Source organism: Loxodonta africana, chromosome 3, assembly GCF_030014295.1.
Source record: "Loxodonta africana isolate mLoxAfr1 chromosome 3, mLoxAfr1.hap2, whole genome shotgun sequence".
NCBI classification, from domain to species: Eukaryota; Metazoa; Chordata; class Mammalia; order Proboscidea; family Elephantidae; genus Loxodonta; species Loxodonta africana.
The window spans coordinates 120681897-120697489 of NC_087344.1; the positions used below are offsets into that span (position 1 = coordinate 120681897).

Below are 15593 nucleotides of genomic sequence, written 5' to 3' on the forward strand. Positions count from 1 at the left end.
TACAACATGTCAAGTTTCGTGAAAAACCTTCGTGGGGTTTTGATTATTCCACTGCGCTTATAGGTTAGTTTGTGGGAGAATTTATATCTTCATAATATTAATCTTTTTTTGTAAGCATGGTATGATTCTTAATTTATTTAAATCTTTTATATCTTTAATGTTTTATGATTTTCTCCATAAGGGTCTTTCATATCTTTATCCCTAGGTCCCCTATAGGTTTGTTGGCATTGTAAATGATATCTTTTTAAAATTTATCATTTTCTTTTTTTATATATAATTTTATTTATTTTGTTGCTGTTGAGAATATATACAGCAAAACATACACCAATTCAACAGTTTCTATGTGTACCATTTAGTGACATTGATTACATTCTTTGAGTTGTGTAACCATTCTCTTCCTCCTTTTCTAAGTTGTTCCTCCCTGTCATGGATTGAATTGTGTCCCCCAAAAATGTGTGTCAACTTGCCTAGGCCATGATTCCCAGTATTGTGTGATTGTCTACCATTTTGTCATCTGATGTGATTTTCCTATGTGTTGTGAGTCCTACCTCTATGATATTAATGAGGCAGGATTAGAGGCTATTATGTTAATGAGGCAGGACTCAGTCTACAAGATTAGGTTGTATATTGAGTCAATCTCTTTTGAGATATAAAAGAGAGAAGCGAACAGAGAGACATGGGACCTCTTACCACCAAGAAAGAAGTACTGGGAGCACAGCACATCCTTTAGACTAGGGGTCCCTGTGCTGAGAAGCTCCTAGACCAGGGGAAGATTGATGCAAAGAGCTTCCCCAGAGCCAACAGAAAGAGAAAGTCTTCCCCTGGAGCTGACACCCTGAATTTGGACTTCTAGCTTCCTAAACTATGAGAGAATAAATTTCTCTTTGTTTAAGTCATCCACTTGTGGTATTTCTGTTATGGCAGCTCTAGATAACTAAGGCACTGCCCGTTAACATAAATTCACTGCCCCCTAACATTCCTATCTAATCTTTAGAGTTGCTGTCATCAATTTGATCCCATATAGACAGTTTCTAAAAGCGCATAATGCACAAGGCAGATTTTTTTTTACTAGTTAAGCTAAACTGCTGTTTGGTTTTAAGAGACTTCAGGGGATATTTTTGGTTTAAGTTTTGAAGATTATCTTAGTTTCAGGGGTTCATCCAGCCTTCATGGCTCCAGGCCCCTTTTGATCAGGATTATGTTATAGAATCTTCCATCAAAATGTTCAGTAATGGTAGCCAGGCACCATCCTTTTCTTCTGGTCTCATGGCAAAGGAGGCAGTTGTTCATAGAGGCAGTTAGCCACACATTCCATACCCTCCTTTTATTCCTGACTCTCCTTCTTCCATTGTTACTCTAAGTGAATAGAGACTGATTCTTGGCCTTGGATGGCCCCTTGCAAGCTTTTAAGACTCTAGGCACTACACAGTGAACTTGGAGGTAGAACAGAGGCACTAAACATGTTATTAGGCCAAGTAACTGGGATGTCCCATGAAACCATGACCCTAATCCTACAAACCAAGAAACCAAATCCAATGAAGTTTTTAAAATTTACGTTTCATAATTGTTTATTGCTGGTATCTAAAATGTTGATTTTTGCATTTGAATATTATCAACAACCCTTCTGACTCTCCTTAGTTCTACCACCAGTAATTTGTCATACGTTCTTTTTGATTTTCTAAATCATTACATAGAAAATGATAACATTTTCATTTTAGTTTCTCTCTTTCCAATCCTTAGGCCTTTTTTTTTTTTTTTCCTTCACAATTACTTCTCTGGGTAGATTCTTGTAGCCTTTTTTACCTCTGAGGAGAGCTCTGTAAAAAGCAGGACCATAAGTTAGCTGTTGTTGTTGTTGTTAGTTGCCGTGGAGTCAGTTCTGACTCATGGTGACCCCAAGTGTACAGAGTAGAGCTGCTCCATGGCGTTTTCAAGGCTGTGATCTTTCAGAAGCGGATTGCCAGGCTGTCTTCTGAGATGCCTCTGAGTGGGTTTGAACTGCCAACCTTTTGGATAATAGAGACTCTTGCTGTCCCACTATACCTAATCAAGGACTGTGTCCCTATTACTGTAGCCTCCCAGTAAGATAAAGCAGCATTAATGGCAAAGAGACTCATGAATACTGCTTGAGCAAATATAGCTTGAAAATCAGTTTGTGAGGATTTGTTTAATGGTTTACTGTATGTCTTGTGTGATGTGATTCAGATGAAATAAAGGTAAAAGATTCTGTCTTCAGGTTGCTATGGTCTGATTGGCCAGTTAAGACTTACTCTTATGAGGTGATTAGAAAATATAAGTATGTACCTCAATACTGAGATGTTTCTTAAAGCCCAAGTTCCTTCCACGAAGCAAAAGATCCTTCTTTTAACTTTTCCTCCCCACCTCCATTCTTTCCCATACCTCACAACTGAAGTGTCCTCAGCCTGTTTAAGAGCCTAAGATAAGAACTTGAAAGTAAACAGATCTGGTTTGGGACAGGTGGGTTAGTTCTTTGACTGTCTGCTGGTATTTTCTGCTGAAATATCTGAATACCTATGAAATTCACTTGGAGACCCAAATATCAGTGAGTATCAGGTAAGAGGTATTGTTTTTCTTCATGATTACATTGTTTTTCCTTAAGAAGTAAGTAATTTTATAAGCTTTTAAAGTGACTGTAAACGGGTGATAGATTCACAAATGTTTGTTTTATTATTTTGATTCATAATACACATATATGCTGTATATGTAATTTTTGTAAATATCAATATTATGTAATAAATCATATATTTGTATCTTTTACATTAAGCAGAAACAGGTGTTATTGTCTGAATTACTTTGGTAAAAATCAGACTTTAGTTGGTCGCAACAACTAATGAGAGATTGGTGGAATATGGGATGAGAACCTAACACCAAGGAGTGGTTTATACTTGAAGAGATTTCTGTTATTGTCACATGTGTCATTACATGCTTTGGCAATTTATTTCAGTAACAGTACGTTCAGCAAACAAGAATATACTTACTTTGGTTAGGCTATTTGGGCAGGACCAAGCTGCTGAATTTAATACCAGTTTAAAAATAAACCTGATTAACAGCAAATGAAGCTTGTTCACAGTTTCTTGGGGACATTATTTAATTGATATTGTTCACACTAATAAAGTTCAAGCCTATTATCCTACCAATGAAATACAAAAGAGAGAAGTTTTCTTCTAAATATAATTGGGCTTTATGATATTGTATGCTTATATTTTTTTGGTAAGACCTAGTATGTATTTGTAGCAGCAGTATTAACAGGAAGCTCTGAGGCCCTAAGTTTGATAAATGTTGTTTTTTTGGCTAAAGCAAAGGACTTTGAGATTCCTTTATACTGATGTGTAAGAACAAATTTAGGCCTTAAAAACAAACCAGGAATTTTTCTAGCTTAAAAGCATTGCTTTGCCTATTTCAGATATGTGTCTAGGCCCCTTCATAATCTATTTTTTGAACAGAACACTCATAGAATTTAGGTCTGGAATATTTATTTAACAAATATTTGATTGCCTAGTATATGTTAAACATGGTATAAGGCACAAGAGAAACAGAGATGAAGAAAAGTTCATCCCTGCTTTTAGGCAACTCAGCCTAGCTTTGGAGACAGGCATTAAAAAATTCTGGAGCACAGTAGTGTACTAAGGGCTGTAATAACATGTTTAACAAGTGCTGTGGAAACACCAAAGAAAGGAAAGTAACTATTCATTGGGGGTTCAGGGAAGGCTTCACAGAAGGAATGACGCTTGAAAAAGACGGGCCACCAGGAAGACACTTGAGGAAAGGGCTTTCCAAGCAGAGGAAACAGCATGGATCAAGGTGCAGAGTGGTGCCTTCGTATGGAACTGCAAGTCGTTTGATATGTCTTGGGAACACAACAAATGTAGGAGAGTAGTGAGAGATGAATCTAGGAAGGTGGGCAGGAGATAAATCATGAAGCTCCTTATTTTGTACCTTTAGGTAAAAGGGAGCCACTGAGAATTATAAAAAGTCATAATCAAATCTATGTGTTTGAAGGAGGTTCTGAAACAGTGCCTGGTACAAATTAAGTATTTTATCCATTTTTTCTTTCAGCTCCTTTATGCATAGGATTTCATTAAGGCAGTGAGACATCATCTCAGGGAAAATTAGAGCTCTTTTCCAGCCTAGTACTGACTGCAGAAATTCTCTGGCAGAGAATAAGAGAAGCTATAAAGTGGGACCTCCTGACCACTAGAGAGACGTTATGCTTATTTTTTTGGTAAGCAGCCAAATAGAACATTTAGAAATATTGAATGAGCTTGGCAGCAAGAGGAAATACCTCAGCCTATCATGTTGAGTCAAATGTCAGACAGTCCAGAGTTGATGCTTTAAGACCTTGTCCTCTTCCTTTCCTGCAGAATCACTGTGATTGGAGGATAAACTCCCTGAGGGTTTATTTTTAGGGATGACATGAATTATACGCTTAAGTTATACACTCAGACGTTTAAATATACAGACCGCAAATTACAGAACATAGGAGAAATTTGACCTAGTCATTTCCTCCCGTTCATTAAGGTTCATCATCTTAATTAATTTTGAATTATTTAATAATACCACAAGCTGGTATTATATGCAAGTCAAAATAGATTCAGAGATGAAAGTAGTATAATGAACACTGCTCGGATCCCAGAGACAAGGGAAATTCCTGATGCTTGCTTTTGCCTATTTTGTATTCATGTTAAGTCTTAGCTTGGGTCTCTAAGTCCAGCGCCTTCTCTAGCCCATACAGAGTCTTTGTATGATTTAGAAAAAGGTGCATCCTCTGGGCCATTGTGTCCCCTGGGGAAGGCACCTTTGTGCTAGGAAAAAGGTTCACGTTCTGGGAAGATACAGCCCCAGGATATGGGCTGGATTTCTGTCCCTGCTTGCTCCCTTGGCCAGATGTGTTTGTATAGTGTACAGAGTGACTAACTGTACCTAGTGGCCCTGTTAAAGTCTCTGTAACTGCAAACCTAACTTGACCCCTTAATTACTTCTTGCTCCACTTTGGGTTAACCCAGTCACTTCTTTCTTCTCATCCAAAAAGGTAGAAAATGGTGTTACTCATTTAGAATGTGAGTTGCCCCCCTTTCCCTTTTCTTCTGTTGCTCAGTTTGTATTGGCAGCTGCATTTCCCAGTTAGGAATCACAGTTGTTATGTTGGCCAATCATGGTATATAAGAAGTTTTGATAAATAGGGAAGGCCAGAGGCAGCTGTAGTAGAAATCTCCTTTTTGGGTGCATGTCATTGTGTTGGGCTGTTTTGTTACATGTATTATCATTTTATGTAGGCAAAACTGTATGAGTAATAACTCATCAAGAACTGGCCAGTTTTCCTTTCTTTGTTTCAGTGGATTTCGTTGTTACTCTTTTCAGTATTAAGGCATATTGGGGGAAAAATCAAGAAAATGCAGTGTCTCAGTTCTCTTAGTTCTTTCACTCTCCAAAATTATATTGTTTCTAATTATGGTATTTGTCTTTATTCTTTCTCTCAAACTGTACTATAACATTTTAAAACAAATCAGGAAAAAACATTCCACAGTATGGATGGGGTGGATAGTCATATAAGATACACAAAGAGCAGAGGTAGTTTTCTAGAGGCTTGATTATTTAAACAGATTATAGCAGACTGTTTGGAAAATGGCTTGTCTTGCCGGCAGCAGGAACTTTTCCATTTTTAATAAAACCATAGAAAGGACAACGTTCCAAGACATATTTAAACTACTAAATTCATCTGGAGAATAGCTGCTGACATAAAAGTCAGATGACATTGAGACATTTGGCAGGCCTCCTCTTCTTGCTGGTGTTATAAAATCCCAGTGGACAGCCTGGATTTTAAAAGAAGAGTGGCATCTTTGGAATCTCCACTAGAGTCTGCTGAGGTTAAAATAGACCTGATGCCTTCTAAATGACAGAAAATAGAATGTGCCTAGGGATGGCAAAAATGAGACACATAGAAAACCTACTTGGATTGGTCTAAGGAAATAGATCCAGGGCTGAAGTGTCTTCTGTTTTCTTTCTTTTGTTCTTCTTTTTTTTTTTAACTTTGCGGGCAAATTCTGCTTTGGAAAAAAACTCGAGTAGTATGTGAATTATGGGATTGTGAAAGGAAGAAGCCTTGAATCCAGTCAGATTTTTGGCCTAAAATATGTAACTGTTTAGTTAAAAGTAAACATTATAGTGTCAGTGTTCTTCCAAGGAAGAACATAGTTTATATCTGTGCATGAATATTTTCAAAGTTCTGGGTGATTGAGATGGGTTAAAAAAAAAAATTTTTTTTTTTTTTTTTAAATTTTAGATTTCTTTACTTAAAATGTTGGGAAAAAAAAAGCTATTTCACCAGAGCCAATGTGGTAATTTATGGCTCATTTTTTAATTTTTAGTTACTCATTTATGTGGAATGCTTTCTTTTAGGCATTTACAAGGTTAATGATGATTCACCAAATGGCCTTAAGCTTAAGCTGCATATTTTAGGCTTACAAGAAAGTATCATAAGTTTAATGAATTTAGGGGCAAGGCAATTGAAACAAGAAATTTGGCAAGGCTTTAAGAACAAGTTAAAAAGTCGTATTACAGGCAAAATGACCCAGAGAAAATACATGACAGACACTTTAAAATAGAGATAACAGGTTTTATTTCTTTTATGTGAACAAATATTTAAGTGTTTATAGCATGTTCAGTGCCCTACTGAGAACCATAGGGGCCACCAGAAAAAGAAAGATGAGAAAGTCCCTCTACTCAGTTGCTCAGTTCAGCTGGGCGAACAGGTTGGATATTCAGGCAATAGTTAAATAAAAATACAGACAGTTTATTAAATGGTACACACTTACCTTTAACTAATATTAATAGCTAATATTTACTGAGTGTTTACTTTGAAATATTAACTCATTTAATCCTCACACAACTCTATTAGGTAGATCTTATTTCCATTTTACAAATGAGAAAACTGAAGCATGGAGCAGATACAAGAAACATGCCCAACGTTACACAGCTAATAAGTAGTAGAGTCATGATTTGTACCCAAGCTGTCGGCTTCCAGAACCCATGATTTTAATGCCTTTGCTATACTGCCTTACATAGAAGCAACAAATGTTCAGAGATGGGAGATATTATTGTGGTTAGGTAATTCTGGGAGAATGCTTGCAGTGAATAGTACTTTAACTGAGGATTGAAAGAAAATATTGGTTGCCTTTGTAGCATGAGGTAAGGGAGCAGAAGGAGACAGGTTTGTAGACTGGAGAAGAGGCAAGAGGAGTGAAAGTCTTGAGTAAAGAATGTGTTGTTACTGGACGAATAGACACAGGGAACCTGAGCTAGAAAGGGGAAGTGTACTGTCACATTGTGGGAATTGCAACCAATGTCACAGAACAATATGTGTATAAATTTTTTAATGAGAAATTAACTTGACCTGTAAACATTCACCTAAAGCACAATAAAATAAAAAAAAAAAAGGTAAATAAAAGAATGCATCCTTGTGGTGGTGGTGGTGTTATTAGGTCCCGTTCACACTCAGAGCGACCCTATCTGTGTGCAACAGAATGAAACACTGCCTGGTCCTGAGACATCCTCATGATTGTTGTTCTGTTCAAACAACCAGCTTTTGATCTGTGTACAGGTTCCTCATGAGCTCAGTTAAGTGTTTTGGAATTCCCATTCTTCACAATGTTATCCATAAATTGTTATGATCCACACAGTTGAATGCATTTGCATTGTCAACAGAACACAGATAACCATCTTTCTGGTATTCTCTGCTTTCAGCCAGGATCCATCTGACATCCACAATGATACCCCTCATTCCATGTCCTTTTCTGAATCCGGCTTGAATTTCTGGCAGCTTCCTGTTGTTTTTTTTTCCTGTTGATGTACTGCTGCAGCCACTTTTGAATGATCTTCAGCAAAATTTTACTTGCGTGTGATATTAATGATATTGTTTGATAATTTCTACATTCTGTTGGATCGCCTTTCCTTGGAATAGGCATAAATATGGATCTCTTCCAGTCAGTTGGCCACATAGCTGTCTTCCAGATTTCTTGGCATAGATGAGTGAGCACTTCCAGTGGTGCATCTGCTTGTTGAAAGATCTCAATTGATATTCTGTCATTTCCTGGAGCCCTGTTTTTCACCAGTGCCTTCAGTGTAGCTTGGACCTCTTTCAGTACCATTGGTTCTTGATCATAGGCTATCTCCTAAAATGGTTGAACTTTAGCAAGCTCTTTTTAGTAAGTAGATTACTGAGTATTACTTCCATCTTCTTTTGATGCATCCTGTGTTATTTAATATTTTCCCTGTAGAATTCTTCACTATTGCAACTCGAGCCTTGAATTTTTTCTTCAGTTCTTTCAGCTTGAGAAATGCCAAGCATGTTCTTTCCTTTTGGCTTTCTATCTTCAGGTCTTTGCACATCTCATTATAGTACTTTGTCTTCTGTAGATGCCCTTTGAAATTTTCTGTTCAGCTCTTTTACTTCATCATTTCTTGTTTTCACTTTAGCTACTCTGTATTCAACAGCAACTTTGAGAGTCTCTTCTGATATCCATTTTTGCCTTTTCTTTCTTTCCTGTCTTTTTACTGACTTCTTGCTTTCTTCATGTATGATGTCTTTGATGTCATTCCACAACTCGTCTGGCCTTTGGTCATTAGTGTTCAATGCAATCAAATCTATTTTAGATACAGTCTCTAAATTCAGATGGGATATACTCAGGGTTGTGGTTTGGCTCTCATGGACTTGTTCTAATTTGCTTCAACTTCACCTTTAATATGGATATGAGCAATTGATGATCTGTTCCAGTCAGTCCCTGGCCTTGATCTGAATGATAATATTGAGCTTTTCCATTGTCTTTTTCCACAGGTGTAGTTGATTTGATTTCTGTGTGTTCCATCTGGCAATGTCCACGTGTATAGTTGCCGTTTATGTTGTTGAAAAACAGCATTTACAATGAAAATGTTATTAGTCTTGCAAAATTCTATCATGCTGCCTGCAGTGTTGTTTCTGTCACCAAGGCCATATTTTCCAACTACCATTCCTCCTTCTTTGTTTCTAACTTTCGCATTTTAATTGCCAGTAATTATCAATGCATCTTGATTGCATGTCTGATCAATTTCAGACTGCAGAAGGTGGTAAAAATGTTTAGTTTCTTCATCTTTGGCCTTAGTGGTTGCTGTAAATTTGAATAATAGTCATGTTAACTGGTTTTCCTTGTAGGCATGTGGATATTACGTTTCTGTCGGTATGTCCTACTGTGGTGGATTAAGTGTTGCTGTGATGCTGGAAGCTCTGCTACCGGTATTCAAATACCAGCAGGGCCACCCACGGTAGACAGGTTTCAGCAGAACTTCCAGACTAAGACAAGGAAGAAGGACCTGGCCGTGTACTTCTGAAAAAATTGGCCAGTGAAAACCTTATGAATCGCAGCAGACCATTGTCTGATATAGTGCTGGAAGATGAGCCCCTCAGGTTGGATGGCACTCAAAATATGACTGGGGAAGAGCTGCATCCTAAAAGTAGAAAAGTAGAGTCGTCCTTAATGATATGGATGTAGTCAAGCTTTCAGGACCTTCATTTGCTGATGTGGTGTGACTCCAAATGAGAAGAAACTGCTGCAAACATCCATTAATAACTGGAACGTGGAATGTATGAAGTATAAGTCTAGGAAAACTGGAAATTGTCAAAAATGGAATGAATAAAGATGTATATCCTAGGCATTAGTGAGCTGAAATGGACTGGTATTGGCCATTTTGAATCAGACAATCATATGGTCTACTATACCATGAATGACAAATTGAAGAGGAATGACTTTGTGTTCATTATCAAAAAGAAAATTTCAAGATTTATCCTGAAGTACAACTCTGTCAGTGATAGGGTAATATCCATATACCTACAAGGAAGACCAGTTAAAAGAATGTGTATAGCAGTAATAACAATTGCAGTGAAAATTATTTAACACTTATTTTCGTCAAGGACTGTGCCTCCACAAATCTCTTATTTAATCCTTGCAGCAGCTTTATGATGTCAGTATTAGTATCCCCAATTTGCTTTGAAAATAAGTAGCAGAGCTGGGATACAAATACTGACTGGCTGACTCCAAAGCCCAAGCTTTTGCTCACTGTATTACTCTATGGTAAGCACGAAGGAGCCCTGGTTGCAAATTGATTTGAATCTACCAGCCTCTCCTCAGGAGAAGAGACCTGATGATCTGCTCCCCTAAAGATTTCAGCTTACAAAATCCTTTGGAGCAGTTCTACACTGTCCTATAGGGTCACTATGAGTTAGAATCAACTCAACCTCACCCAACAACAACATGGCAAGGGGGAATATAGTGAATATACACTCTGTCAGAGCTAAGGGTTCTTTTTGTAATGAATAGAAAATAACATTGGATAGGTAGGGTGGACAGAGGTTATAGAAAGTTTTGAAAACCAGAGGTGCTATTGAAGATTTTGGTTAGAAAATAGCTTTTTTTTTTTTGGTTATTATTGTTTTACTTACAATAAAACATTCATTGCACATAATTAGGCTACTCTTGTCTAACACTTACATGTGTTAAATGAAATAAAATAATCTGTGAAAGCACTTAGCAGAGTTCCTGGGCACATAGTAGTCACTCAGAAAATGTGAGTTGAGTCTGAATCCTCAAAGAACTTGTACGTTCTTTGGATTATAGATAAGATATGGGACAGAAATGCTCTAGCAGTGCCGTCAAATAGAAATATAATGCAACCCACAGATGTAATTTTAAATTTTGTAATAGCCTAAAAAAAGTAAAAAGAAATTGGTAAAATTAGTTTTAATATATCTTCCTTAACCCAGAATATTGAAAATATAAATTATCATTTTAACATGTAATCCACATAAGTTATTAGAGATATTTTTAGTTTTTGGTACTCTGTCTTTGAAGTCCATTGTGTATTTCACACTGAAAGCACTTCTCAGTTCTTACCAGCCACATTTCATGTGCTCAGTAGGCACATGGTAGCTAGTGGCTACCATGGTGAACACCATAGCTTCATAGTTCAATATCATGAAGTCCAGTGTCAGATGACATGGGTTTGAATCCTGCCACTCCATTGCTTAACTGTATGAGTTTAAGCCAGTTACTTAATCTCTGTGCCTTGGCTTCCTGAGCTATAAAATGGGAAAAATATTAGTACCTATTTTAAAGGGCAGTTGTGAGAATTAAATGAGATTATGTATGTAAAGCACAGGACTTGTTATCTGGCAAATAGCAAGTGTGCAGTAACTGTTTATTTTAATTTCATCACACTTTTATTGTCATCATTAAATAGCAACCATCCCTCACTTTTTATGTCTTCTCCTTCCTGCAAGTATTTTATTATCCCTGCCTAAATACCCCCACTTAGTATTCTAAACTAATCACTAAATAGAAAAGAAAGCTTGATAAGCTAGGAGAACAGAAGATTGCAAGTAGTATATGCTTGAAACTTTACTCTGATACTGCTGCTGATAGCAGTAGTAGTAGTATTCTCTTACAAGGCGTACATAAATTATTTTCAGTTTGCTCTTACACTTAACAGACTCATGAACTCTTTTGACTCTTTGAACCGAGCAACTTTATAGATGCTTCATCAATTAGGGAATAAAATCAAAGTCTAATAAGAATATAACAGCTTCCTTGCCTGCTAGCATTGAAATACAGAAAGCCTTCTTTGTCTTAACCCTTTCTCCCTCCACCCCAAAGCTCTGATTGTACCTTTTCTGCTCTCAGTCATTTGGGGCCTAAATGTTATAGTCACTACTGTTTTCTTTCTTTCTATTTTTACCCTTAGAGGAAAGTGCACAAAACAAAATGTACAGTGATTTATCCACACTGTTGTGTAACTGTTACGTAGATCAAGAAATAAAACATTGCCAGATCCCCAGAAGGTCCCTTTGTGTTCCCTTCCGGTTAATACCCTCCCAGCCACCCCAAAACTAACAACTAGCCTGAGGCTTATACTAATTACTTTCTGGCTTTTCTTTGTAGTTTTACCACCTAAGTTTGTAGCCCTGATCACTGTAGTTTAGTTTTGCCTATTTTGAACTTTATATGAATAAAAGCCTTCATATAACTCTTCTCTCAGTATATTGTGAGATTTTTCTGTGTTCTTGTATGTTGTTAGTTGCTGTTGAGTCTGTTCTGACTCGTGGTGACCTTATATATAACAGAATGAAAGCTTGTTTGGTCCTGTTCCATTTTCATAATGGTCGGTATATTTCAGTCTGTTGTTTTGGCTGTTGTGTCAATCCATCATTGAGAGTTTCCCTCATTTTTGATGACCCTCCACTTTACCAGCCGTGATGTCTTTATCTTGTGATTGGTCTTTTCCTGACCATTCTCTGCAATTAATTCACTTTAATTGTTGTGTAGTATTTAATTGTACAAATATACCACAATTTGTTTTTTTTCCATTTTGGGGCTGTTATGAACAGTGTTGTTATAAATGTGCTTGTGCATATAAGCATGCATTTCTATAAAACATACCCAAGGGAAGAATTACTGGGTCATAGAGAATGCAGTCTTGCACTTTGTAGATAATGCCAAACATTCCAAAGAGATTTTCCTAATTTTCATTTCCACCAGTGGTGTGTGAGTTTCCACTGCTGTACATTCTTGCCAAAAAAAAAAATAGGAAATTTTAGTCATTCTCATAGGTATATAATGATATCTCATTGTGGCTTGAGCAGTTTTTCTGCTAAGAAATATTTGGTAAGAAGTTATCTGAAAGTATTGACTAAGACGAACCCTTTGATTTTCAGTTTTCCATGCTGTCCCTGTCTTTCAATACCTAATCAAGACTTGATACTTTTTTAAAAGAGTATTTTTAATTTTAATTGGATGCATAAAAGCAGTTAGTTTAGGATATTGCCCCAAATTCTTTCTTTATACTTTTTATTGGCTTATCTAAAAAACAGATGTATTATTTCTCTTCATAATTATTAAGCTGCCATTCCAGGAATCATAACAATCACTGATACAAGCGGTATGGTCTGTGGTTTATGGAGATAGATTTAATGAGTAAATGTCTCTGGTTCCCTCTGGAACTGAGCCATTTTTCTTTGTTAGTTTTTTTTTTTTTAAATAAAGTACAGCCATGATAACTGATCTGGATGACATTGAATGGCTGGTTACTGTTGATTGTTTAAAGTAAAACAGACTTTTAACAGCTCATGGGTAATGTCTGAAAGGTAAAGTGACACAAGATAAATGTCTGTGGTCTACTCTGAACTTAGCGAAAGGCATATGAAGCCAAGATTTCACTAAATTGACTTATAAATTAAATCCTGCTTTAAAAATACTTTGGTATAATGGAAGTTGTATTGTGTGTTTTTTGTTTTTTTGGTGCAATTAATACTAAGAATGGAAAATGTTTATGAAGCTAAAGTTTTGAAGGTTGTAAATACCAATAACATTTTGTAAATAATTAATTTCTGAAGGTGCATGTTTGTATTTTTTTAAATAATAACATACAGTGAAAAGAGAATTATGGAAAAATTTTTGGAACATTAGAGTGTCCAAAAATGTCAGTTTTGTAGCTATTTATGAGAGTAAGACAATTACGTGGTTTTATTCTCAAGTTTAATGGAAAATTAAAAATTTCTTTAAAAACACCTGTTTCTTAAAATAATTTAACCTCAGATTTTGTCCCATTAATAGTCACTTTGTAGTAGAAGGACCTTAAGTTGACAAATTAGGTATTTTTAAAGGATTGAAGACAATTATAATTTAAAGTTGAAAGCTAAGTAGTTAAAATGTCAAATCTGGCCCCACCAAAAATAAAGTAGGAAAAAAATATGCTTCTCGTACGAGTGTTTTTGACACTTAGTAGGAATGAACCATGTACCAATTTTGACTTTTTCTGTATTCTGCTTGGCAGAACTTAGAGTATAATTGGTTGCAAAACTCTTTTGAGTTTAAAGTAAATGAATGGTTTGGATTTTTAAAAAAAACTATATTTCCTATATAGAGTTACAAATGTCTGTGTTTTCTGATATTCAAGGGTTTTAAACACAACTTAAAAGATTTCTGGTAAAGGTAATACACTTTATTTTGGGAAAAGTGATAGAATGGAAATTTGGATGAATGAAAGCCAAAGAGCTTTCTATTTCTTTTTGAGGAAGAGGAAGTGTCTGACAGTTTTAACAGATTGAGAATCAAAATAAGAAAAATCTGTATGCATTTTGTTCTTTGCTTTTTCATTCTTGTGATGAATTTGAAGTATATGAATTGTTGGCTACAGTTTACTGATATGTGGGAACAAATATAGTATTTATTTGAAATTTTAACATTAACAATTAGATTCCTAATAATAATACGGAATGAGAGTCACACTCACATTCAGAATGTAAGAATGCTTAATAGGTAGCCTGTCTCAGTGTGGCCAGATTAACCATTTCTACATGTATTTAAACTTTTTCAGCCCTTTAAAATCTTTGGTGCAGTTACATTTGACCCTCATATAAGCAGAGTAAATATCAGAGACCTAGATCTGATTTATTTTCGCCCTTCAATTTTTTAAAGTCGGTCTTAAAGTGTGAAGAACTAACAAATATCTTCTCGAATTGTCTTAGTCAGCTTATCATAAATGACCAGCCAGACCATATTTTATATTATTAATTCAGTTGATTTGAATGCATCTAACCACTTCTTCCAGTTTGGACAAGGCCACACTTGTAACTAAATTGCTGTTTCAAACCAGCTCAGGTATTTGCTCATTTTACCATACGTGGTAGATAATCCAACTCCAGTTATTATATACCAATTTAAGTTGTTATATACTCAAAAGTCTTTTTAATCAAAAATTAATTTTAATCCTTTTTAAAATTAAAAAATGAATGTTTGCTGTATAGCACTTTTTCCTCTGCTTGGCAGTGTTTCAGAATCAGTTAGACAATGAATTCACTTTGAGAGTCTTGTCAGATTATATCACATTAATTTGTATTGCTTTCCTTTTAGATCCCAAGAGTCTAAATAAACAGTGGAGTAAAGATAAAATCTGTAGAATATGAAATATCAGTTTCTGAACTTTTCATCTTTTACTTTTAAGATAAAGATACAGATATCACCGTGAAGGAGAATGTAAGTGACTTTGGCCTGCGAGACACTTTGAACATTGCATCAGCCGATTCATTTGCTTCAGCTGCAGAGGTAGGGCATCCATGTTCCTAATGAGGATTTCTCTTTCTTTTTCAGCTGGAGAGTCCAGTGTTAATATTATGCTGTAATTCAGTTCAGTAGTCATTTACTTAGCCTGTGCCATGTGGTAGACACCAGGAATACAAAGATGAATATAACATAGTCCCTTCCTGCAAGAGCTTATAGTCTCTTCAGGGAGGTGAACATGTAAATATATACTTTAGATGAGCACTTTTATATTCTGTAGATTATGAGTGAGGCATATAAATTAGCATCTTTATGGAAAGCAATTTGTGATCTTATATCAAGAGCCTTAAAAAGTGCTCAGATTCTTTAGTTCAGAAATGGTAAATTCTAGATATTTGTTCCAACAAGTGATCAGATTCAAAGATTTGTATTTGAAAGTATTCAGTTTTTTAATTTATTTATTTGTGATAAAATATATATAACAGAATATTT

The 15593-nt window shown here is 35.8% G+C and overlaps 1 protein-coding gene across 2 annotated transcripts in view; it reads left to right on the forward strand.

Annotated features, from left to right (window-relative positions):
* The window catches only part of MIGA1 (mitoguardin 1), a 109973-nt gene that overhangs the window by 52276 nt on the left and 42104 nt on the right, over positions 1 to 15593 (forward strand). For both annotated transcript variants that reach the window (XM_010591174.3, XM_023549459.2), the window contains exon 8: positions 15046 to 15146. In XM_010591174.3, the coding sequence (XP_010589476.1) occupies positions 15046 to 15146 (101 nt within the window). The remainder of the gene's footprint in view (positions 1 to 15045; positions 15147 to 15593) is intronic.